The sequence below is a fragment of the Lepidochelys olivacea genome (genome assembly GCF_965140295.1).
Source record: "Lepidochelys olivacea isolate rLepOli2 genome assembly, chromosome: 14".
NCBI classification, from domain to species: domain Eukaryota; kingdom Metazoa; phylum Chordata; order Testudines; family Cheloniidae; genus Lepidochelys; species Lepidochelys olivacea.
The window spans coordinates 33964642-33990019 of NC_140424.1; the positions used below are offsets into that span (position 1 = coordinate 33964642).

Below are 25378 nucleotides of genomic sequence, written 5' to 3' on the forward strand. Positions count from 1 at the left end.
GCATTCCAGTGTTTCACCACCCTCCTAGTGAAAAAGTTTTTCCTAATATCCAACCTAAACCTCCCCCACTGCAACTTCTGGTCATAATTCTGCCCTGGAGTTACTGGATTCCTCACTGAGCTGGGCACAGAGCAGATGGGACAGATGCTGGAGATGCTGCTGGGGAGAAGGAGACGGGCTGCTCCCCCTCTGGAAATGTCCCTCTATCCATCATCTCTAGCTGTGGGTGTCCTCTGGGGATCACACCCAGCCAGGGCTCCTGGATTCTGCCTCTGAGGATGTTTCTCTCCTGCTCCCATTAAACCACTTGTAGAGGGGAAGGGAAGACCTAAGGCTAGAGCCCAGAGGCCGTCAAAGCTGCAAGAGCAAAGACACAGATGTGCCTACACTCCAGCTTCCAAAACTGGATGGGCAGAGAAATTAGTGAAAGGACGGAATATGGGGTAATGAGTGATTTCTTCAGAGGGAGACAACTCACCCAGTCTGGGACACTTGGCCTCTCTCCCTCCCAGAACTCAAGAACCAATGAAATTCCCAGGCTGCTCAGGAAAATGAAATTTGCCAGAAAAGTTTTATTTACATCTTATTTGGGGGGAAAAACACATAATTGAGCAATACTAAGAAAATAATTCAATGAACAAACAAACAATCCACTGACATCCAACTTTCCAGAAATATCAGATCTCTGCTCTTCCCCACCATGCAGAAACAGGGAGAAAATGCCTCCCGGGGCAGCAATTTACAGAATAATCCCAGTGTGCAACAATGTGAACTGAGCCCCTGCCTGAAATAGGGATCGGGAAATCCAGGTAAACTCTTTGGCTCAGTAAAAGCCTCCTCATGACAGAGGGAGCTGGGATGGGATGGGAGAGTGTCAGAATAATGCAATACAGTAATAATAATAATAATGTCACTCTCCTTGTGCCTCCATCCTCCTGAGACACACAGCACACATGTAAATAGTGGTGCCACTTGACTCCCTAGGGCACTGGGAGTTTATTATCCTCTTGGTTCTTCCTATCTCTACAGATGCAGAGAGAGGAGGGGAAGTGGCTGGCACTATTCTGTGTGGTGTTTCATGTGACATGTTAGAGAGTTCCTGGTTTTGTACCTTTCCCCACAGACGGAACATTGATAGGGGCACTCTCCCGTGTGCCTTCTCCAATGGACTTTGAAACCAGATTTACTTTTGAAGCTTTCCCCACAGCCAGGGCAGGTATAGGGTCTCTCTCCTGTGTGGATTCCCCGATGGTCAGTAAGGTGATGGCTGTGACTGAAGCTTTTCCCGCACTCGGGGCAGTTGTAGGGTTTCTCTCCTGTGTGGATTCTCTGATGTATAATAAGGTCAGAGGTGGAAGCGAACTTTTTTCCACACTCTGGGCATCCATAGGGTCTCTCGCCCGTGTGAGTCCTCCGATGTCTAGTGACATGCCCTCTCTGAGTGAAGGTTTGTCCACAGTCAGGACATTTATGGCATTTCTCTCCTGTGTGGACTGTCTGATGTGTAATAAGGCCTGACCTCTGACTGAAGCATTTTTTGCAGTTGGGGCACTTATAGGGTCTCTCTCCTGTATGGGTTCTCTGATGTCTAATAAGGATTGATTGGTCATTGAATTGTTTCCCACACTCAGGGCAGTGATAGGGGGTCTCTCCTGTGTGGACTCTCAAATGTCTAACAAGGTGTTCTTTACAACTAAAACGTTTCCTGCACTCAGCACATTCAAATCGCTTCTCCTTAGTGCAGGTTCTCGGCTGGATCATGGCCTCATTAGGTTCTTCCAAAACTCCCCCTTGGCAAGTGGATTCACCCAGTGTCTTCCCTAGGGGGCTTCCCTGCTGCTTCTCTGGTCTGCACTGTGTTTCTTGGGCTTGTCCTTGCCCAGGAATCTGAGAATCATCCCCTTCACACCTTCCCAGTAACATCCCCTTTGGTTCCATTTGCTCAGGACCTGCCGGACAAGGATTCTCTTCACTGCTCTCACTCACCATCTCATCACCTGTTGAGACAGAGAGAGAATCCACACAGGAGTCAGTCCCTGTGCCAGGAGAAAGGGAAGGTGAGAAAAGGGGAACGGGAAAGTGGGGAAACAATCCAAAATAACTACTGGGAAGACAGACAAATCAGGTGTTGAATCCCACACAAACCCTTCCCTGGAAGAAAGAGAGAAGGGAAAAATCAGCTACCAACCTTTACTGTATTTGCTGTTTTTCAAGATGTTGCGCATGTCTATTTCACTTCACGTCTATTCCGCTTTAGGGGTGTGCATGACACTGTATTCAGAGAGTTTACGGTAGTGGTATATGCGCCATGCATGTCTTCATACATCCAGCTGAGGGAATGAAGGGCAGATATGCCCAGGGCATCATCTCAGTTCATTTGCACCAGCATCCTAACATAATGGACTCTGAAGCAGAAGGGAGGAGGGTGGGTGGTGGAAAAGACATGTGCAACACGTCCTGGAAAACAACCAGTACCGGTTGTGACGCTATATGGATTATGGGTGACCACTTATAATATTATCGATACCAGTATTACAAAATTGCAACGAATCATTTATCAGATACGCCATATAAGGTCCATGTAAGTTATCAGTGGAAAAGTTATGATTTGCTAAATATGATAAGCTTGTTTCCATGTATGTCTCATCTTTGCATCATGAGTTATAAATACATGTGGTATAGTGATAGCTCAACTTGTGCTGTGTATCTGGGTGACACCCCCAGACAGACTGGTATCAGCACTATCCAGCCTGCTTACTGGCCTATCAAGGGCAATCAGCTGTACTATGGACCCATTGAGAGAAGGCAGGGGCTACACCTATGAGTCAGCAGGACATGTAGGGACATGCCTATGGACAGGGGACTCCAAGTACCTTTCCATGCCCATGTGCTTTGAGTTTGTGTTTGGGACAAAAGATATACAAGCCACATGGCAGAGAATAGAAAAAGGCAGCTGCATCACCTCCATTTTGTCTTCAGTCCTGCTCCTCACCTCTGGAGTAACTTCTCTACAAAATAAAGTTTTGACTGATAGACTCATTCAGGTTTTAGATGTGTTCCAGAGGAACTTTTGAGCCAGTAAACGCACCAGTGTTGCTAGGACCCTAACATGTGGCATCAGAAGTCATATAGTATCTCTTTGTATTGACCATTTAACAACTCTCATATTGTTCTTTTCTTTTCTAATAAATCTTTAGTTTTAGATACTAAAGGATTGGCTGGCAGCGTGGTATTTTGGGTAAGATCCAAAGTAGTATTGATCTGGTAACATGGCTGGCCCTTAGGGAATCAGAAGAACATTTTTTATAGTGAATAGAGTTTTAAGTAACTTCTCACTTTACAGGACTTTGCTGACTGGGAGCCAGAGACTGGAGTGGCTGAAAAGGGGCTGTGTGATGGCTGCTTTTTTCTTTTTAATCTTCTTGATAACTAGTGTGGGGGATCAGGAGCACAGTTTGTGACTGGTTGGTGAATCTACCTACAGTATGTTAACCACTAGTTTGGGGAGAATCTGCTCTCTTCTTTGCAGCCTGCCCTGACTTTGGCATTTTCAGTGTGGGCTGCCCTAGGCACCCTGGGTCACATGGGTATCTAATTTTTTTTTATCTTTCAGTGATTCCATGTGTCTATTCCACTTCAGGTGACCTCCAAGCAGTGTTCTGTGGAGGAGGGTTCAGAGTCTATCTGCAAAGCCACTGCAGACCAGCCTTTCCAAAGCTAGCACAGTCTCCGGAAGTGGCTGAAGTGGCACAGTGCTTGGGAACAGTGTGAATTGAAGACCAGGTCACTACCCTGCAGATATCTGGGATCGAAATATGCTTTAAAAAAGCTGCCGAACATTCAGTCAGTTGGAAGGTAGTTTTAACTTTGCAACATCATAACTTGTAGTGATATGAGAGGTGATCCATCAAGAAATGCACCATAAGAGAACCTCCTGCCCTTTCATTCTCTTCACGCAGGAAACAAAGAATTGAGGCAAAGACTGAAACTGTTTTGTCCTGTCCAGATAAAAGGCAAGGGCATAGCAGACATCCAGCAAATGCTGTTTTTCCTCAAGCTTACATGAATGTGACTTGGGGGAAAAGGGAGGTAAAAAGATGGTTTGGTTGAGATAGAAATCGGTAACCACCTTCGATAAAGAATGTTTGATGAGGCCTTAAAGCAACTTTATCCTCATAAAAATAGTGGAAAGAGAGGTGGGGGAAGGGGTATGAAATTCATGCTTGTGGTTTCCAAACCCTTCTAGTGGAAGCAACTGCCACTGGAAAGGCGACCGTAACTGATAAATTAGGCAGGCCACTCGTCTGGTATTAAACCAAACAGTCCTATTTTTCTCGGGTGTGTTCTCATCCAGTACTCAGCCAAAACTGGTTTTGTCCAGTACCAGATGGGGGATGCCATTCTGAAGAGAGTGTTGTTCTGCCCCTGACAGCATGACCTTAGACATAAGGTCATGCTGGTGGGGGCGGGGCGGCGGGCTCTTAAAAATTCCACCCCCCATGTGGCGTGAGCTCACACACACCATGCATGAAAAGACGCTCTGGTAGGCATGGGGTCATGTCAGCAGGGACAGGCTCATGATGTTTTGGGACGTACCGGAACGTCCCATATTCTGGAAGCATGCGAGTGGCCACCCTAAGATAAGTACTGAAGAGGACAAAAAGCCATCGGCTCAAAGGGAGAATCCCTGGAAGAGACCATACTAAATTCTACTCTTAGGGTGTGTTGGCATCACAACTTGAGAAAAGACTTGTGAAAGAAATAACTAATCTTATCTACAGAGCATGTCTTCACAGCACAGCTAGTTTGAGGTATAATGTGAGTCTTACCCTGAACTCAACTCCCACCCACACAGAACTTCTTTGAAAACAGTCTGGAGAAGCCAGCCTAGAGACTGGAGGGATGCTGCATGGGTTCCAGTCCAGCTATTGCATGTACCCGTATGATACGGGGTTCATCTGCAAGATCATGGAGATCTATGTCTAGATCTACCATTGTGGTATCATCTCCATCGAATGCTCTATTTTGTCACTGAAGAATGTAATGGAGAGAATCTAGATCTCCCTCTAAAGTAAGAAGTATAAAGTTCTTCTTCTGAATCCAATGATTAATATGGACAGTCAGTTGCCACCAGTGGTGTGATACTAGGAGGAATCACCGGAGTACAGCCTCTGGAGCTGTGCCTGTCGGCAGAAGGTTTAAATGTCAATACTGATGACTTGAGTCCTATCAGAACCATCTGTGTACAAGAAACCAATCCTGGAGGCTTCAAAGGTACAGAGGACCCCATGGCTGATGGTATCGGTCCTACAGACATTCTAGCCAGTGCTGAGGGCAGCTCTGGCTGTAATAAAGGCTGTAGCCTATGAGTAGTCAGAGTTGGGTCTTGTAGCAGCCAAGGGGAATCCGGGACCAACAGAGCAAATCTCATGACATCTCAATAATATTTTGGCAGAAGTTCATGATTCTAATAAATTGTCAGAGCCATTCTCAAGGATACCTGCACTGGTCCTGGAGTCAATGGCTGTATTTCCTGCCCTGATTTCACTGTTGGTACTGGGGAGCACCTAGTCTCTACTTGTGCTGTAACCTGACAGTTCCCATGAGGACTCTGCTGAGGCTTTTCAGTTCCCAGAGTCTGATTCTGAAGAAGAAAAGCTCGTTGATTTATAAGTCTTACCCTGAGACTAACTTACAGCTCTTACAAGACATGGTGGGAGAAGGGGAAAAATTCCTCTTCTCTTGTGTCTGTCTGACTTCAAGCCATGAGGTGAGTGAGAAAGATCCACAGGAGAACTCCTGTCCTAGGACAAAGCACTGGACTCCAGACAACTGAGGTCTGAGAAGGGATGCACAGCACGCTCCATATGGTAATATTTTACTCTTATGTCCCTAGATTTTTGTGTTCTCCTCTTGAAAGATCTACAAATAGAGCACGTGTCTCTCATTTGCCCCTCAGTGAGGCAAAATAAGCAATGAGTGTGAGGGTCGTTCAGTGGATCAGACACCCTGCAAGTGAGACAGTGCTGAACTCCAGGAGACTTTGGCATAACCAAGCCCTCTGGTACCAAGTAAAAGAGCCCCAGAGAAAAACAAGAACAAAAGCTTCATAAAATAAGAAACAAACAAATATCTGGTGGGAAAAACATGGCTAAAGAAGAAGCTACTAGAACTATTTATACGGAGAAAAGGTTTACTCAGAAGAAAAAAAGGGAATCCATGAACAACAGCTAATGGAGAGCTCCGACCACCAGACACTGGTGGTGAGAAGGAGCTGTGAGGCTGCTGGGGTGGATACATGAGGACATGCATGGCAAACTGACAGGTACCACCAGGGAAAGCTCTCTGGCTACAGATCACTAAGCATTCACACACCTGGAAGGAGAACACCCAATTCTTCCTCCACATCCCATCTGAACACTCAGGGGGCAGGGAGCTACTGCCAGGTGTCAGTCAGGATGCGTGGAAAGCCATGAACTACATCTGCCAGGAGGACACGACACCTGCTAGGCACAATCCTGACCTGGGGGCAATAAGTTAGAACTGGAGGAGCTCAAGGGGCCTGCGTGGGAATCTCAGCACTTTAAGTCAATGAGGGATGGTTTCCACATGCGTTTAACCAATCTCTCACCTCTGGGAATGTTTCTCTGGATCTCTCTAGCCTGGGACCCCTGGAGATCAGGGACCCACAGCTCTTCCCCTCGGTCCAGCTGGGAGATCACGCTGGGCTTGGGAATTGGAAAACCTGCTCCGGGAAAAGAAATTAAATGAGATTAGAGTTTTACTGTTGTTCTGAGACAGCTGTTTCCAGATGTGCTGTGTAGGTGGATGCCCTTGTATATAGCAAAGGGATGGGAAAGTGTTCCTCGAGACCCTTTGGGGAAGGCAGAAGGGGATTCAAGGATCTCCACACACTGGGGGATTTTATGACTCTGGCACAGCATCACTGTGCAACCTGTTTACACTTTCCTAACCCTGCTGAGCCTGGGACTAAGGAGCTGATCCCTCTGAAACCTGAGCAGAAGGCAACCTGGGCACTTCAAAGATGCCCAGTTTCTAACACCAAAGGCACAGGAATCCTTACCCAGCGAGGTCATATTCCTGTAATTCTCCTGCATGATGTCCCCATACAGAGCTCTCTGACCCGGGTCCAACAGTGCCCATTCCCTCTCAGAGAAATACACAGCCACCTCCTCGAAGGTCACGGGCATCTGTATCAACAACAAGAGTCCCCCACTCAGAACCTGCTGCCCCAGCCACTGCCCCCCAGGTTCAGTTGCAGAAAGAGCTGGGAACATCCCCCTCGGCCACAGAGAGCAGGAACATTCCTCGGGGGGGGGGGGGGGGGATTTTGGAAAGATTAGATGAAAAGCATGCTGTTACTGTGGTGCAACAGCAATGACCAGAGCTACTGATTTTATCATGGATCTCACAGTGTTTATCTAGGATTTGAAAAATTTCTCACCATCGCACCATTCCTGGCAGTGAAATCGCACATTTTCCCTTTTTCAAAATGGCCACCTTCTCCCGTTGGGAGGAGGGCCGGAAGCTAAAATGCCCTTACTCAAGATGGTCACCACTGCCCTACCCTTTGGCATGTGGAAGGCAGGCTGCCCCTAGTGAAGGTGGCCACCAGCTCCCATTGTTTTCATAGCATCATAGAATCGTAGCACTAGAGGGGACCTCACAAGGTCATCTAGTCCATTCCCCTGCATCCAAATTAAATATCCATAGAATCATAGAATATTAGTGTTGGAAGAGACCTCAGGAGGTCATCTAGTCCAACCACCTGCTCAAAGCAGGACCAATCCCCAACTAAATCATCCCAGCCAGGGCTTTGTCAAGACTGACCTTAAAAACCTCCAACCTAGACCACCCCCACTGCAACTTGAGACCATTGCTTCTTGTTCTGTCATCTGCCACCACTGAGAACAGCCTAGCTCCATCCTCTTTGGAACCCCCCTTCAGGTAGTTGAAAGCTGCTATCAAATCCCCCCTCACTCTTCTCTTCTCCAGACTAAATAACCCCAGTTCCCTCAACCTCTACTCATAAGTCACGTGCCCCAGCCCCCTAATCATTTTCATTGCCCTCCACTGGACTCTCTCCAATTTGTTCACATCCCTTCTGTAGTGGGGGGACTAAAACTGGACACAATACTCCAGGTGTGGCCTCACCAGTGCCGAATAGAGGGGAATAATCACTTCCCTCAATCTGCTGGCAATGCTCCTACTAATACAGCCCAATATGCCATTGGCCTTCTTGGCAACAAGGGCACAGTACTGACTCATATCCAGCTTCTTATCCACTGTAATCCCCAGGTCTTTTTCTGCAGAACTGCTGCTTAGCCAGTCTGTCCCCAACCTGTAGTGGTGCATGGCATTCTTCCTTCCTAAGTGCAGAACTCTGCACTTGTCCTTGTTGAACCTCATCAGATTTCTTTTGGCCCAATCCTCCAATTTGTCTAGGTCACTCTGGACCCTATCATAGAATATCAGGTTTGGAAGGGACCTCAGGAGGTCCCCTAGTCCAACCTCCTGCTCAAAGCAGGACCAGACCAAGAACCGTCCCTTATTTTTGCCCCAGATCCGTAAATGGCCCCCTCAAGTATTGAACTCACAATCCTGGCTGCACCTAGTGAAGGTGGCCACCCGCTCCCATTGTTTTCAGGGAGGCTGAAGCCAGGCTTTCTTGGGGAGACGTGATTGGGGCTCTGCGGTTGGCAGACTGTGTACATAGCTATGAGAAACAATGGGAATGTGTGGTGCTAGAGGTGGGGACAGGAAGAAGCAGGTGGATGGAGTGTGTGTGGGAGTGAGCTGGGCAGACTGGGAAGGTCACAGGGGGCATGTGTGGAGGGGCAGGATGCAGAGGAGGATCCTTAGTAATGCATGTTGGGGCTGGTAAACTGAGGAGGGATGCGGGGGACAACAGGGAGTCAGTCTGAGGGGGGAAAAGGGAGATATGTGGGATAGAATGAAAAGGGTGCTGGTGGATGTGTATGTGGGGAGAGGAGCTTAACCAAGGACTGTGCAGGGTCATGGTGGGGGGCGGGGGGCAGGCTGAGGAGGACACAGAGGGATGCGCATTGGGGGAGGTATGATTAACTGGGAATTTTCTGTAATATTTTCATGACTCCCCTGTGCGTGCCTCAGTTTCCCTCTCTGCTTTACATTGCTATCCAGTGGGTGCAGGAGGGTTAACGCTGTTCCTGGAGCAGCAGAGAAGACATGCGGGGCCAGAGAGGGGGTTCAACCTCGCTGTCTAGGGTGGAATGACTGATCACTAAAGGGCTGGCTGGAAACCAACCCCCAGATCAACGGAGAATCCAAAAAGACAGTGGGAGCCCCCGGGGCTGGGACACTCACCCCTGGCAACCAACGACCCAGAGGAAGGGGATTTCCCCCCATGGCTGGGATGGGAAGCTGAGCCGAGGCCCCAGAAAGAGAACAAAGGGGAAAGGTGTCAGGTGGCCGTGTTAGGTGCTGCCTTCTGGAGAGACAGAGCTCTCGCCTTGGACTGACAGAGAGTATGTCTACACAGCAAACAGAAACCCACTACTTGCCTGTGCCAGCCGATTTAAGCTCACGGGGCTTTGGCTAAGGGTCTGTTTCATTGCTGTGTAGATTTCTAGGATCGGGCTGGAGCCCCAGCTCTGGGACTCTCCCACCTCACAGAGTCCTAGAGCCCAGGCTCAAGCCCATATGTCTACACAGCAATGAAACTGCTCAACAGCCCAAGGCCCATGAGCCCGAGTCAGCTGGCATGGGCTGGCATGGCATGGGCATCAGCTGCGGGTGTCTAGTTGCTGCATAGACACATCCAAAGAAAAAGAGCCAGCAATGGAATGCATCACAGCTTGGCTGGCTGACTGCACTGGCTTGGCCAAGATGGGCTATGGCTTAACCTTTGCTTCTCTTTGCTAACCTTGTGGGCTTCCCTATGCTGGGTCCCAGCGGGCTAATACACCCTGCTCTGTTTGGAAAAGGCTGCTGGGTGTCACTGCAAATCCTGGCTGAGGTGCCTTGGGCCCTGCAGAGTGGGCAGGTTTCTGCCCAGGAGTCTGGCTCCTTTGGACTCACTGGGCAGAGCTCATGGCTGGAGCCCAGACACTTGTTCTTGGAGGCACTGAGGCCATTACAAAAGGGTGGGACCCCTTGGTGGTCTGGGCTACTGAGCGGGGGCAGGAGGCAGACAAAGGAGGGGTCACAGGGGAATGTGTTTGTGAAGGGGTGGGGGCAGACCAAGGATTGGACAGGAGGATGCATGGGGGATGAGTGGGAGGTGAAGAGGCAGACTGTGCCTTGATGGTGCACAGGGATGTGTGTGTTGTGGGGGTCTGGCAGGAGGTAGCTGGAAGAGGCCTCAGGGAGAGGTGTGTGTGCGGGGGTGGGATAATCAGCAGGAGACAGGGAGGAGTGGTAAATATGCTGGAGGGTAGGGACAGGATACAGAGGGATACAAAGGAACCTAGACAAATTAGAGGATTGGGCCAAAAGAAATCTGATGAGGTTCAACAAGGACAAGTGCAGAGGCCTGCACTTAGGAAGGAAGAATCCCATTCATTGCTACAGACTAGGGACTGAGTGGCTAGGCAGCAGTACTGCAGAAAAGGACCTAGTGGTTACAGCGGACAAGAAGCTGGATATGAGTCAACAGTGTGCCTTTGTTGCCAAGAAGGCCAATGGCATTTTGGGATGTATAAGTAGGGACATTGCCAGCAGATCAAGGAACGTGATCATTCCCCTCTATTCAGCATTGGTGAGGCCTCATCTGGAGTACTGCGTCCAGTTTTGGGCCCCACACTACAAGAAGGATGCGGAAATATTGGAAAGAGTCCAGGGGAGGGCAACAAAAATGGTTAGAGGGCTGGAGCACGTGACTTATGAGGAGAGGCCCAGGGAATGGGGATTATTTAGTCTGCAGAAGAGAAGAATGAGGGGGGATTTGATAGCTGCTTTCAACTACCTGAAAGGGGGTTCCAAAGAGGGTGGATCTAGATTATTCTCAGTGGTACCAGATGACAGAAAAAGGAGCAATGGTCTCAAGTGGCAGTGGGGGAGGTTTAGGTAGGATAGTAGGAAAAACTTTTTCACTAGGAGGGTGGTGAAGCACTGGAATGGGTTACCTAGGGAGGTGGTGGAATCTCCTTCCTTAGAGGTTTTTAAGGTCAGGCTTGACAAAGCCCTGGCTGGGATGATTTATTTGGGGATTGGTCCTGCTTTGAGCAGGGGGTTGGACTAGATGACCTCCTGAGGCCCTTCCAACCCTGGTATTCTATATCCCAAAATAGGTTGTGTGTGCCCCTAGGTAAATGACCGGCCTATTGGTCCCTTAATTTGTCCTCCCCAAGGTATACATTTCCAGGGTTGTTAAGGAAAACGCTAAAGGACACAGATATAACCTTCAGAAAAAGTAATTGACCCGGGCCATATGCTTTCCCAAACAACAACGTATCTTTTTATTAAACTAATAATCCCTACTACAATCTAATCTAGAAATAGAAAATAAACACAAATCCCTTACTACACACTATGAAGCATTGAAACTGTAATAGCATACAATTTAAATTATTCTAAGCAAAACACTTTGCTACAAATGGCCAGCGTGTAACAAATTGCTGACAGCAGTTCTTAAATTGCTTCAAAGTTTACATAGTTAAATTGCAGTCAGTAACACAATTTTATACTTATACTCTACTATAATTAAAAAAATAGCAGGCTTACTTTATAAATCCGTTAGTAACCCTTTAAATCACTAAAAGAAAAGGCGTACTTGTGGCACCTTAGAGACTAACCAATTTATTTGAGCATAAGCTTTCCTACACCTCACTGTAGCTCACGAAAGCTTATGCTCAAATAAATTGGTTAGTCTCTAAGGTGCCACAAGTACTCTTTTTCTTTTTGCGAATACAGACTAACACGGCTGTTACTCTGAAACCTTTAAATCACTGTTATTGCTTTATAAACCCTTTGGTATTTTTCTTTAATCGCTATTGCTGTTCAACCCCTGGTCAGTCAGTTTTGCTCCGTTCCGGTTTTCTTTCTCTCTCTCTCTGCAGCACCTTTTCTAATATGTTTCCAGTAGCTCCTCTTTCGCTTCCTCGGCTGGCCCCTAATTTGTCCCACTTTTCCTGACTGTCTGTCTCTTTCTTTCTAATCCAAATCCTCCTGCATGCTGGCTCTCTTCTAGTATAACTTTCTAGTCTTAGAAGCAATTACCTCATTCGCAGATGCTCAGTATTAACCACTATTTCAGAGCTGTGATTGACAGCTCTGATGTTTAGGACAAATTTTAACTGATATGAGTGAGCTGTAACCAGCCAGCTGATCAGCTAATAAACCTGCTTCCTCACCCCATACTCAGTAGCTACTAATTTTGCACATGCTCATTACGACTCTTTACCTCAGAGGTGTGATTCTGTCCATACACACACACTCATATCCAGCTCTTTGCCAGGGCACCATCTTAGAAATTATGGACTTTTTGCCAATTAGCTGAATTTTTCACCCTATCTCAGTACTGAGCATGCTTAAAGTCGGCAGCATAGGGTGGAGCAGCTCTTGTCCCTTAGGGAACGGATGGGTAGGATCCCTGGGGGACTAACATGAAGGGGAAAGGAGTCCAGGAGAGCTGGCTGTATTTCAAGGAATCCCTGTTGAGGTTACAGGGACAAACCATCCCGATGAGTCGAAAGAATAGTAAATATGGCAGGCGACCAGCTTGGCTTAACGGTGAAATCCTAGCGGATCTTAAACATAAAAAAGAAGCTTACAAGAAGTGGAAGGTTGGACATATGACCAGGGAAGAGTATAAAGATATTGCTCGGGCATGTAGGAATGAAATCAGGAGGGCCAAATCGCACCTGGAGCTGCAGCTAGCAAGAGATGTCAAGAGTAACAAGAAGGGTTTCTTCAGGTATGTTGGCAACAAGAAGAAAGCCAAGGAAAGTGTGGGCCCCTTAATGAATGAGGGAGGCAACCTAGTGACAGAGGATGTGAAAAAAGCTAATGTACTCAATGCTTTTTTTGCCTCTGTCTTCACTAACAAGGTCAGCTCCCAGACTGCTGCACTGGGCATCACAGCATGGGGAGTAGATGGCCAGCCCTCTGTGGAGAAAGAGGTGGTTCGGGACTATTTAGAAAAGCTGGACGAGCACAAGTCCATGGAGCCGGACGAGTTGCATCTGAGAGTGCTAAAAGAATTGGCGGCTGTGATTGCAGAGCCATTGGCCATTATCTTTGAAAACTCGTGGCGAACGGGGGAAGTCCCAGATGACTGGAAAAAGGCTAATGTAGTGCCAATCTTTAAAAAAGGGAAGAAGGAGGATCCTGGGAACTACAGGCCAGTCAGCCTCACCTCAATCCCCGGAAAAATCATGGAGCAGGTCCTCAAAGAATCAATCCTGAAGCACTTACATAAGAGGAAAGTGATCAGGAACAGTCAGCATGGATTCACCAAAGGAAGGTCATGCCTGACTAATCTAATCGCCTTCTACGATGAGATTACTGGTTCTGTGGATGAAGGGAAAGCAGTGGATGTATTATTTCTTGACTTTAGCAAAGCTTTTGACACGGTCTCCCACAGTATTCTTGTCAGCAAGTTAAGGAAGTATGGGCTGGATGAATGCACTATAAGGTGGGTAGAAAGTTGGCTAGATTGTCGGGCTCAACGGGTAGTGATCAATGGCTCCATGTCTAGTTGGCAGCCGGTGTCAAGTGGAGTGCCCCAGGGGTCGGTCCTGGGGCCGGTTTTGTTCAATATCTTCATAAATGATCTGGAGGACGGTGTGGATTGCACTCTCAGCAAATTTGTGGATGATACTAAACTAGGAGGAGTGGTAGATACGCTGGAGGGCAGGGATAGGATTCAGAGGGACCTAGACAAATTGGAGGATTGGGCCAAAAGAAATCTGATGAGGTTCAATAAGGATAAGTGCAGGGTCCTGCACTTAGGACGGAAGAATCCAATGCACCGCTACAGACTAGGGACCGAATGCCTAGGCAGCAGTTCTGCGGAAAAGGACCTAGGGGTGACAGTGGACGAGAAGCTGGATATGAGACAGCAGTGTGCCATTGTTGCCAAGAAGGCCAATGGCATTTTGGGATGTATAAGTAGGGGCATAGCGAGCAGATCGAGGGACGTGATTGTTCCCTTCTATTCGACATTGGTGAGGCCTCATCTGGAGTACTGTGTCCAGTTTTGGGCCCCACGCTACAAGGATGTGGATAAATTGGAGAGAGTCCAGCGAAGGGCAACCAAAATGATTAGGGTTCTGGAACACATGAGTTATGAGGAGAGGCTGAGAGAACTGGGATTGTTTAGTCTGCAGAAGAGAAGAATGAGGGGGGATTTGATAGCTGCTTTCAACTACATGAGAGGTGGTTCCAGAGAGGATGGTTCTAGACTATTCTCAGTGGTAGAAGAGGATAGGACAAGGAGTAATGGTCTCAAGTTGCAGTGGGGGAGGTTTAGGTTGGATATTAGGAAAAACTTTTTCACTAGGAGGGTGGTGAAACACTGGAATGCGTTACCTAGGGAGGTGGTAGAATCTCCTTTCTTAGAAGTTTTTAAGGTCAGGCTTGACAAAGCCCTGGCTGGGATGATTTAATTGGGGATTGGTCTTGCTTTGAGCAGGGGGTTGGATTAGATGACCTCCTGAGGTCCCTTGCAACCCTGATATTCTATGATTCTATGATTATCTGTTCTGAAATAGAGGTGAGGCAGATAAAATGGAGGCTGGAGAATTTCTCTAGTAGCAGACTGAGGAGAGTGCTGGGGACATGTAATTTGAGAGGCTGTGACAGGGTCCCTAGAGTACATGCTGGACTGTGCGACTGATGAGCCCTCTGTTCCACCAACCTGGACCGCCTCTCACTCTGTGATACTGATGTCAAGCTACAAACATCTGACAGGCACTGCACTTACACCGACATCCACAGGCAGGGACATACTCAACTGTGTTGCCTGAACAATCTCCCAGCCACTCATGAACCATCAATAGAGAGACTCCAGCCAATTCCCCCCAGCTCCGCAGTCTTGCATCCCCGACTGTGTAGATAAATCTCTGCATTGAGCATCTTCACATAACTTTCATATGACTTTGTATTTTGCCTTTGTTTTCATAAAACTTTGTATCAGATCCTGTCAGGGTTCCCTCCCCACTCTGAAGTTTAGGGTACAGATGTGGGGACCCGCATGAAAGACCCCCTAAGCTTATGTCTATCAGCTTTGGTTAAAACTTCCCCAAGGGACAAATTCTCCCTTGTACCTTGGATTAGGTAAATGCTGCCACCATCAAGTGTTTTAACAAAGAATCAGGGAAAGGACCACTTGGAGTCCTATTCCTCCAAAATATCCTCCCAAGCCTTACACCCTCCTTTCCTGGGGAGGCTTGAGAATAAACAAGATGAGCACAGACCAGCTTTGGTTTTTTTAGGACACTAAAGATCGGATTCTTAAAAAAAAAAAAAAAAAAGAGCTTTATTACAAAGAAAAAAGGTAAAAGAAGCACCCCTGTGAAATTAGAATGGGGGCATTTCATGCGGGTCCCCACATCTGTACCCTAAACTTCAGAGTGGGGAAGGAACCCTGACAGATCCTTATATAGAAAACTTTGTATTGAGCCTTGGTATAATGTTAAAAAAATGTCTTTTTACTAGGCATAGAACAAGATTCCCCCCCACACACCCCTTTTAATCAATTGCCCTGTTGTATGAATGAGGTGTGAATGAGTAAAGGCGTGGAAGGCAAGTACCTCCAGACAACTGCAACAGTTGGAGAGGGGATGGAAGCCAGACCCAAGAACAATAAAACTTGTCAAGTGGGCTCACTAAAGAAGAGCAGACATATTGGTGGCTTTGGGGGTTAGAAGCAAGCAACTTCTTTTGAAAACACCCTCTTTGAACAGCATTGGGACAACATCCAGAAGGAAGCAGCACAAAGGACTAACGGACACAGATACAGATTTTGAATCTGGTATAGATTTACATGAGAGGGAAGCTGCTATAAACGTGAGGTGTCTTGCAGAGGACCTTGGGTTTTGTCTTGTCAACATCTGAGCATCGATCCAGAACGACAGAAGCCTGGCTCAACCCCTCCCCCATCTAACTCATCTGGCCAGTGAAGTTAAGGGGAGCAACTAGTTGGTAACAACAAGACGGAGCGTTTGTGTGTGTATGTGAGATGCATACGATATATATTACACTCATGCAATGATACAGTGTTGATTGATACATGTATTACCAATAAATGTGGTGTTTTGCCTTATTCTTTCTGAAAAGATCCTGTGCAGTACTTTAAGTACAACAACTGTACTGTCTTGCACTGGTCAGAAGCCTGGTCAGTGTAAGTTCATTACCTAGTTCGCCACTTTATCAAAGGAAAGTGGAAATGCACCAGCTTTTGTAATCTGAGATTTCCCAAGAATTTTAGACACACACACTGGTAAGGATAAAACATTAAAATAAGTCTATTAACTACAGAAAGGTTGTAAGTGATTATAAGTAGTAGGCATAAAGGTCAGATATAGTTAACTTAAGAAAATAAAAAGTAAACATGCATTCTAAATCCTAAACTTTTAGTCTAAGCAAGAGTTGTATCAAACAGCTTTTCTCATTCTGGCAGATGGTAAAAGCAGGTTACAGGTCCTCAGTACATTGGCTGAGACTAGCCTTCCAGCCTGGGGCCAAACTTCCTCAGTTCAAAGCCTTTGTCTTTCAGCCATGCTTCCAGGTGTTGAGATGGGGATGGGGGGAAGGAGTCAAGTGATGATGTCACTGCCTCTCTTTTATACTTTCTTCCAGCTTGCTGGAAATATATTTGCTGTAATGTGGATTAGTTTTCCACTATGGTGTACGTGCCTTCTCTGGGCTATGGAATCATGTGTTGAAGACTGATTAACCTCCTGGGTATTGATGGCTACTCCTTTGTTGTAACTGAAAGGCCTATTATGGGTGATCCCAACCTCACAACATATTTCAGTAACACATATGGCAATCCCTCACATACAATGCTAGCACATACACTCCAACAGGGTATTAATGTTCAACAGATTAAGGCTTTTAAAATGATATCTTACAAGGCATACTTTGTACAAAACATATCCTACTCATATCACAGCGGTGAATATGGGGGTGCCAGGGTGCTACCTTGAGGTAAAGAGTGCCTCAGAGGCACACTGGTGAAGGCACAGGCAGCACACTGAGAAGGATGCTGGATATGTGGGGGGGGAGGGGGGAAGGAGAGCGGGGAGGTGCATGCCAGGGAGGGGAGTGGGGACAGGTGACTGAAGTGTGTGTGGGGTATTTTATTGCTTAAAAGCTGGTGATATTCAGGCCCATCTCCTGACATTAAAGGCTTCCAGCAGGAATTTCATTTACTGGTCTCCCCTCTGTATGTCCTGCTCCCTCCCCTTCCCACCACACATTCAGGCAAAGCTCCCCTACCACCCACACAACCCCCTGATAATCCACTACCTGAGCCGAGTCCACTGCAGCCATTTCCCTTCCCTGGCCTCTGGGTTGATGTGACAATCTGGAGCAAAAGGTGATTGTTACTCTGCAGCCTGTCAGAGGGCAAAGGGCTGGGGAGAGGTTTCAGAAGGGGCTTTAGTTCATTTCACACCCTGATTCCCCCCAGGCCATGCACAGACACGCTGGACTCTGCCCTGCTGGGAAAACCCTCAGCCATTTCAATTGCCCTGTTGTCCTGGATCACCCTTGAAATTTGCTCCCACTGTTATTTCCATGCACCCCCATCCCCCAGCTGAATGTGCAAATGGCATCTCTGTGCACAAGAAAGCCTCGCAGGGGATTCCCACATTTGGGGGCGGGGGGTGCACATTTTGCCTCCGAATTTTTGGGAGTGCCTGTTTTCCACGGGTAGCCACTAACCCAGCCCTGCCCCGCCTTTCCTTAGCTCTTCTCACTGGGGACTTTCAAAGGGCTTCACCCCCATGGCCCCTGTGCGGTGGGTCAGGCTCAGCCCAGAGCCCTGCGGCAGAGGCAGCCGAGATTGATCCCCTGCGCCCTTAGCCGGAGCTCCGTCACCCGGAGAGTTCGCAGCGCTTTGCGCCCATCCCCGGCCCTTTCCCCGGGTCTCCCCCCTCACCTGCAGGCCGGCCCCGAGGGGCGCTAGGGAAGGGCTCTCCCCGCACAGACCCCGCTGGGGCGCAGCAGCGGCTCAGGGCTCCCGGCTCACAAAGCAGGAGGCGATGGCAGGGCGGGTCTGAGCCAGGACGGGCACCGCGCAGGAGCCGGGTCGGAAATAGCTCCCGGCTCTGTGCGCGAGGGCGCCCCGCCCAGCCTCCCGGGAGAGCCTCTCCCCGGCGGGGGCAGAAGGTCCGTGCGGGGGAGGTCTGGCCAAGCCTGACAAGGGGAGCGCCGAGCTGTTCACCCGCCCGCACTGCAACGGGCGACGATTCGCGCCGGACGGGATCGATCTCTCTGGCTGCCGCTTGCAGGCTGAGCGCTCAGCCCCTTGGCTCAGCGCGCGCCTGCTGCGGGGCCGGGTGGTGGCGCCTGCGGCCGTGAAGGACGTGGCCTCGCTCTGCTCTCACCCCCACGCCGGCCGGGACCTGCCCCAGGGGCTTGTGGCGGGGAGAGGCTGTGGTGCAGGAAATGCAGCGACAGGGCTTGGAGGGGAGCAGGATCGGGCCCCAGCGAGGGGTTCTCCCTCTGCGCGTGGGCAGAAGGGGAGGGGTGAGCAATAAGGAGATGGAGGGGGATAGTGGGCAATGCAGGGGCACCCTTTCAGAGTTGTAGCCTAGGGTGCAACTTTAACCATGATCCCTTTTTCTTTCCCCCATCACAGTGACCTTATGTCTACATCGTGGGGGTCAGGCTACAGAGCTGTTTAATTGTGGAGCAGACTTTTGGGCTTGGGCTGGAGCCCTGGCGCTGGGACCCTCCCACGTCCTGGGGTCCTGCCAGCCTGAGCCCGAACATCTACACAGTAATTAAAGGTTTCAGAGTAGCAGCCGTGTTAGTCTGTATTCGCAAAAAGAAAAGGAGTCCTTGTGGCACCTTTGTTAGTCTCTAAGGTGCCACAAGTACTCCTTTTTACAGTAATTAAAGAGTCGCATAGCACAAGCCCAAGGCAGCTGATACAGGCTAGCCATGTGTGTTTAAGTGCAGTGTAGACATACCCACAGAAACTTTTGTCCTCTCCTATGAAGTGCAGGTTTACTGAGTTATTTCGCAAAAACAGGAAGGAGTGGGGTGGGGCCTGGGGCTGAGCAGAGGGGTTGGGGGGGTCTCTGAAATTTTTTTAATCACAATGGGGGTCCTCGGGTTGCTAAAGTTTGAGAATCACTGGTTTAGGGAATCAATACTGGCTCATTTCCCAGTGTGGACCTTTAAAGATGTACACACTCATAGGTGCATACAAACACGCACACAGCGGAAGTTAAGACAACGGAAACATCTTTCCATAAATAAAAGAAAAGTCAGGTACCTAAGATTAGAAAAAGGTTTGACTGTTTTCTGCTTCATTGGTCTTGGGATCTTTGTGTCACGCTTTGCAGGGCTGTGACTGCAGTGTCTGGAAGCAGCTTATGGAGAACCTGGTTACGCTTGACTCCCATAGTGGGATCTTGGATAATAGCAGACTGGTCAGACTGGCATAGCCAAAGACCAGAAACTTCACCACCTACGAGGCCTGCCGAGGGAAATCAGAGGGTTGCATCCTTCTGATATAGCTGGTGGACCAAGAAAGCACACAGGCCTCCTGCCTTGTCTTAGGGGTCTAGGAGGTGACTCTCACTTACTCCACCTTATGGCACCACCTTCAGGACCAATCAAGTCCATATACCCCCTGCATGCAGTCACCATGGTCCAGTCCTCATCGAGGTGGGCACCTGAGGTCACTATGCTCAGGGGTGACCGTTCCCTGGAAAATCTGCCTTTGCAACCACATGCCATGTTGTCTCAAAAGATAAAAATAGGAGAAGACAGGGACTTCTGGTCTCCCATTTGCATCAGCATCCATTATAGGCCTAAGTAGTTTCTTAAAAACAGCTAGCGGCCTACCCAGCAGCTCTGCTTTCATCCATACACATATCGTCTGAACACTCTGGCAATTATCTCGTGATAGGCTGTCACATCCTTGCCTCAAGCAAGAAAATTAGGGAGGCACCCAATGTGTTAAAGCTCATGTTTTGTCTTCGTTTCTTTTCACCTAGGAACACAGGACTGGAAGGGACCTTCTGGGTGATGGAGTCCAGTCCATGCTATCGCATTTGCGGGCAACCCCATATGTTATCTTGTTCACGAACTTTTCACAATTCATCCTCAAATAGGTTGTTTGCCCCCATGATTCCTGTTGGGAGGCTGATCCAGAACCTCACTCTGCTGATGGTTAGTGTAGCCAATGATTTTAGTTTATTTTTCATTTATTGTGTGATGTTATCATTAATCAATGTGTTATATTACATATATTCATTGTATATTAATTATAGTTAATTTGTAGGATTATAAAAGTATAAGATTGATTAGTATTTAAAAGAATTATGTATTAGACATAAGTAAGACAAGCTGAAATGCAAGAACCTGTAGGCTGAGGCCTGCAAGATTTCAGCTTAGCTATTTTGGGCCTTGAAGACAAGAAATGATGACATAAGCCAATGACCGAGAAATAACCCAATGCCCTAAGGTTATGGGAAAAGAGGTACCAAGTGGTAATATTGCGAAAAATTACCCAGAAGATTAATATTAGATCATAACAATACTGTAAAGGCGCATCTGTCTCTGATGTGTCTTAACCACAGGATACAGGTTGTGTGTCAATGCTAATGAGAACAAAGGGAACTTACACAGCCTATAGAAAATAGGGGTCCCTTAAATTTCAAGGGGACAGCAGACCAATAAGAGAAAAGAGGCTTGACACTTTTATGGACATGCGCAGAGTGAGATATAGTCAGAATCAAATTATAGAGCAGGTGCCTAGATTAGAAAAATGGAGTTCCCTATGGTAAACCCCAGCAGGAACCATCCCTCTACTAATGATCAAGTCATGAGAGACAACAGACCCTAACACTATCTAGGAGGATGTGAGTATAACTGTATTTGTAACTTGTGCATGGGTCTGTATAGAATTTCTGTATGCTTGGGTAATCATAACTTTAATAAAACTTGTAAAACAGACGAGACCTTGTCCTTGTGAATGTCTGTGTGGTCACTGCCCTTGATTTTTATGTGTTCCTAAAGACTCTAACTCTAAAGCAAGTGGCAGAGATGACTTTCACACCGTTAAGCTTGAAACTGTAGCCGCCAGAGCCAAACCCATGGTGCTGTACAAAATTCATGTTAAATAGAATAAAAGGCTACATTGAAAAGCTCCTTCTAATTTCCAGCCTCAGTGTATTCATCACCAGTTTATACCCTATACACCTAGAAGGAGAGAGCTGCACTGACATCTATATTAATTCCCTCTAACACAAAACAATTAACACATACGCTAAACCAGAATTCTCATTTCTCTCACAGTACAGGGAAGAATTGGACCACCTCAGACACAGGGTGTATTTCTTTTCAATTGGAGGTAAAGGTAGAGCAGGATAGGAAAGATGAGGAAGAGTCAGATTCACAGCAGATCACTTGTCTAGCCCTGATCACGAGGCTGGAACTCTGGAGGCATCATGGCAGAGGTGACAGTTAAGGAGGGACCTGGGGGAGGAGAAGGTAGCAGCTGCTTGGGTTTTATTAGGGAGCATTTCCCATGCACAAGGGGCAGCGTGGCAGGCAGTGCAGAGGTATTTAAGGGAGATGCTGCCTCATGGGCTAAAATCCAGATGCATCACGGTGTTCATGCTTCAATCTCTGGGTGAGACAAAATGTGGTCCAATGTCCATTGATGTCCTTAGAAATGGCAGCAGCCTCTAGACTGTGCCCTCAGTTATTGGAGGGTTGTGGGGGACACAGTCTAAGGGAGGTCCCTACAGTTCAGACCCAGAAGAATGGGTAGATTTTCCCTGTAAAGAGGGCAGTGAAGGCGTGGAGGGGGGCCATGGTGTCAGCATCATAGAAGCACACAACCCCTCCTTCATAGTCCAGATACACTCTGATCTTGCCAGGGCTCTGCGGCAGGTCCAGCAGGCTCCATTCTGCAGTGACTTCCCGGTACTGGCCCTGGAGAGATGGATGGCCCACGTGCCTTGTTTGGGGCTGAAATTGAACCATCCCTTCCTGCTGACAGACTCTCTGGTGACACCCAGAGCCCAGCCCCCTGTGCCGGCCACCTCCACATCCCAGTAATGCGTCCCCAACTCATAGCCATCGGAGCCCAGCAGGCACAAGTAAATGTCGAATCTCCCTAGGTTGTTGGCCAGAGCCAGTTTTGTCTTTGTGGCTGTCACGCTTCTCCGGTCCTTGGAAAGGGCCAGACTGGGATGAGCTGTATCTGCGTCCAGAGTGACATCCTCTGTGGAGAGAGACAACCCAGCAGGCGAGAGCCTGAGCTTATAGCTAGGAGCAGAAAATGCTATTGTAGTTGCTCAGGCAAGAGCTCCTCCGTTCTGCTTTCTCAAGCTATGGGAAATACTAAAGGGCAGAGGGCCCTGGCAGAGATTCTCAATCAAAAATTTAAAATGTACAGTCAGAGACTTGGGAAAGGACTGGTATCCCCAGATCTCAGAGTGTGAGAGGTAGGCGGGGGCAGCTACAGTGTATAAAGGGAACAGGGCAGCAGAGGGTGGGGCTTGGGAAGGGGCAGCTAAACTGCATAATGGGCACTAGGGGCAGCAGAGGGGGAGAGGTGGGGAAGGGGCAGCTATACTGTATAATGGGCACTGGGGGCAGCAGAGGGGGAGGGGAGGGGAGACTATACTGTATAATGGGCACTAGCAGAAGCAGAGGGTGGGGTGGGGAAGGAGTGGATATACTGCATAATGGGCACTAGGGGCAGCAGAGGGGGAGGGGTGGGGAAGGGGCTGCTATACTGTATAATGGGCACTGGGGGCAGCAGTGGGTGAAGGATGGGAAAGGGCGTCTATACTGCGTAATGGGCACCAGGGCAGCAGACGGTGAGGGGCGGGGAAGGGGCAGCTATACTGTATAATAGGCACTGGGTGCAGCAGAAGGTGGGGATGTGGAAGGGGCGGCTATACTGTATATATATACTGTATAATGGGCACTGGGGGTAGCAGTGGGTGAGGGATGGGAAAGGGCGTCTATACTGCGTAATGGGCACTGGGGGCAGCAGTGGGTGACGGATGGGAAAGGGCGTCTATACTGCATAATGGGCACCAGGGCAGCAGAGGGTGAGGGGCGGGAAAGGGGCAGCTATACTGTATAATGGGCACTGGGCGCAGCAGAAGGTGGGGGTGTGGAAGGGGCGGCTATACTGTATATATATACTGTATAATGGGCACTGGGGGCAGCAGTGGGTGAGGGATGGGAAAGGGCATCTAGACTGTGTGTAAGCAGTGTCAGGATGAGCTCCACCCTGACATCTGGTGGTGAGGTGTGGCAAGTTGTGGAAAAGAACTTCAGTGGCTGATCTCATTTGCATAGGCACACCCACCACGCCTAGAATGAGGCCATAGCTGCCCAAATGGTCACTTTGGCTGCTGTGGGATCCCCAGTGTCTCTGTTAATGGGGCAGGAAGAATAAATTGTTATTACCCTGATTATGGGAACTGTGCTTGGAACTGTATGTGGCCTTTTGTTCTGATGGAGGGATTCACCATCAACTAAGTAGCACTCGCTAGGCAAGGGTCATGGGTTCCAAAACTGTGTGAATAGAGAGAGGCTGGGGACAAGTATTAATACTTGGTGGCATGGGCCCCTTGGTGAGGGCCTTACATGCTAATTGCACTTCTTCCTCTCTCCACTGTGGAATATCAGAGCTAATTTTGATTTCATTAGAAGTCTAGTTATAGGCTGCTGAGCTCATTTTGGGCTGATAGTGCACCAGCACTGGGGCTCCCCCTACTACAAGCTGAATTTACCTAAGAGCTGAAATCACTGAGTGTTGTGTTAAGTAGTGGGGGAGCCTGAAGCTATATTGTGGAGCGGTTGGTGGGCTGGCTGGAGTGCCTTGCGGACCGGCTGGTGGAGCAGTTTGTGGATGGCAGGAGCTGCTTGTGGGCCGTGGAGCTGAGTGAAGGAGTTCGTGAGGTGGCTGGCGGAGCGGAGCACAGCTGAGCGAAGGAGTTTGTGGGGCGGCTGGCGGAGCGGAGCACTGCTATGGAGCTATGGGGTGGTCAGCTTCAGATCATGTAAGGTGCCTCTTACCCCCGTCCCATTTCCACCCAGGTTGGGAGGTAAAGCTCCGCAGATAAACTTTCGAACTCTGGGGCTGCCCTGACCAGGGACAGAGACTTTTGGGGCATTGGACTTTTGGGACTTTGGGTGATTTGGGGTTGCTGGACTCAAGAACCAAAGGGAAAAGGGCATGCCCCAATTTGCTTGGGGTGGGTTTTTTTTTGCTCATGGGTTGTGTTATGAATCCTGTTGGTGGTGTTTCCCCAACATAATGCCACATTGTTTCTCTCTGTTATTAAAAGGCTTTTGCTACACTCAGACTATGTGCTTGCGAGAGGGGAAGTATTGCCTCTTGGAGGCGCCCAGCGGGGGTGGTATATATTTGTCCCAGGTTACTGGGTGGGGGCTCGAGCCGGTTTGCACTGTGTTATTGGAATGGATCCCCTAGATATTGAACCCGGCCCTTGTTGCTGCCAACTCTGACGGGCAGAAGGGTTACATTTTTGGGCACCAGAGGGTGAGGGGTGGGGAAGGGGCAGCTATACTGTATAATGGGCACTAAAGGATAGCAAAGGCCAGTGGGAACCTTCCATTTCCCAGGCGTGGATGGGAGGATGGGGTACCTCAAAGTGTGGCTAACTGGTGTGTAGCGTCCCATGAAGGTAAGCTGGCACCCACAGGGGTCTGGTTCTTTGATGCCCTGGGAACCACGCAGGAGCAGTTACCTTTTTCTCTGTAGACCTTCATCTTGGGATAACCCAGCAAGGAGTCGGAGCCCATGAGGATGGCAAGGATGTGAGCAGCCAAAGGAGAATATGGGATCTGCCATGATCAACCAGGGGGAAAGCTGTTGTCCAGAGTGGATCCTTCTAGGATGGGCTGGGCAAACTACAGCCCGCAGGCCGGATCCAGCCCATCAGGGCTTTGGATGCAGCCCGTGGGATTGCCACCCCTGTGGTGCTGCGGGTCCCACGCCTGCGGCTCCTGGAGGAGCAGGGGCAGAGGGGTCTGTGCACTGCCCTCACCTGCAGGCACCGTCCCTCGCAGCTCCCATTGGCCAGGAACGGGAACCACAGCCAATGGGAGCTTTGGGGGAGGTACCCACAGGCAAGGACAGTGCGCAGAGCCCTGTGCCCCTACTCCCTCAGGGGCCATAGGGATGTGGTGCTGGCAGCTT

At 48.8% G+C, this 25378-nt stretch overlaps 1 protein-coding gene and 2 pseudogenes across 6 annotated transcripts in view; all 3 read right to left on the bottom strand.

Moving 5' to 3' along the window:
• Positions 1–25378, bottom strand: part of LOC311530633 (C-type lectin domain family 2 member D-like) — an 839985-nt pseudogene that overhangs the window by 668744 nt on the left and 145863 nt on the right. The gene's annotated exons all lie outside the window — the stretch shown is intronic.
• On the bottom strand, positions 553–18364 carry LOC311530582 (zinc finger protein 311-like). 4 transcript variants are annotated; one of them, XM_084647389.1, is made up of 5 exons: positions 18110–18364; positions 17476–17533; positions 6632–6745; positions 2189–2330; positions 553–1997 (listed from the first exon to the last, which is right to left on the bottom strand). In XM_084647389.1, exons 4-5 carry the CDS (start codon positions 2223–2225, stop codon positions 1060–1062), a joined length of 975 nt encoding a protein of 324 aa, XP_084503515.1. In that variant the 5' UTR covers positions 2226–2330; positions 6632–6745; positions 17476–17533; positions 18110–18364; the 3' UTR covers positions 553–1059. The 4 variants fall into 4 exon arrangements, with proteins under 4 accessions (XP_084503515.1, XP_084503514.1, XP_084503512.1 ...); XM_084647388.1 differs by having other exon boundaries at positions 2189–2405; XM_084647386.1 differs by lacking the exon at positions 2189–2330 and adding an exon at positions 7085–7211.
• LOC311530204 (butyrophilin subfamily 3 member A1-like) overlaps positions 21889–25378 on the bottom strand; it is a 31215-nt pseudogene continuing 27725 nt past the window's right edge. The window contains exon 4 of the transcript in view: positions 21889–22417. The product of the transcript in view is annotated as a butyrophilin subfamily 3 member A1-like (transcript). The remainder of the gene's footprint in view (positions 22418–25378) is intronic.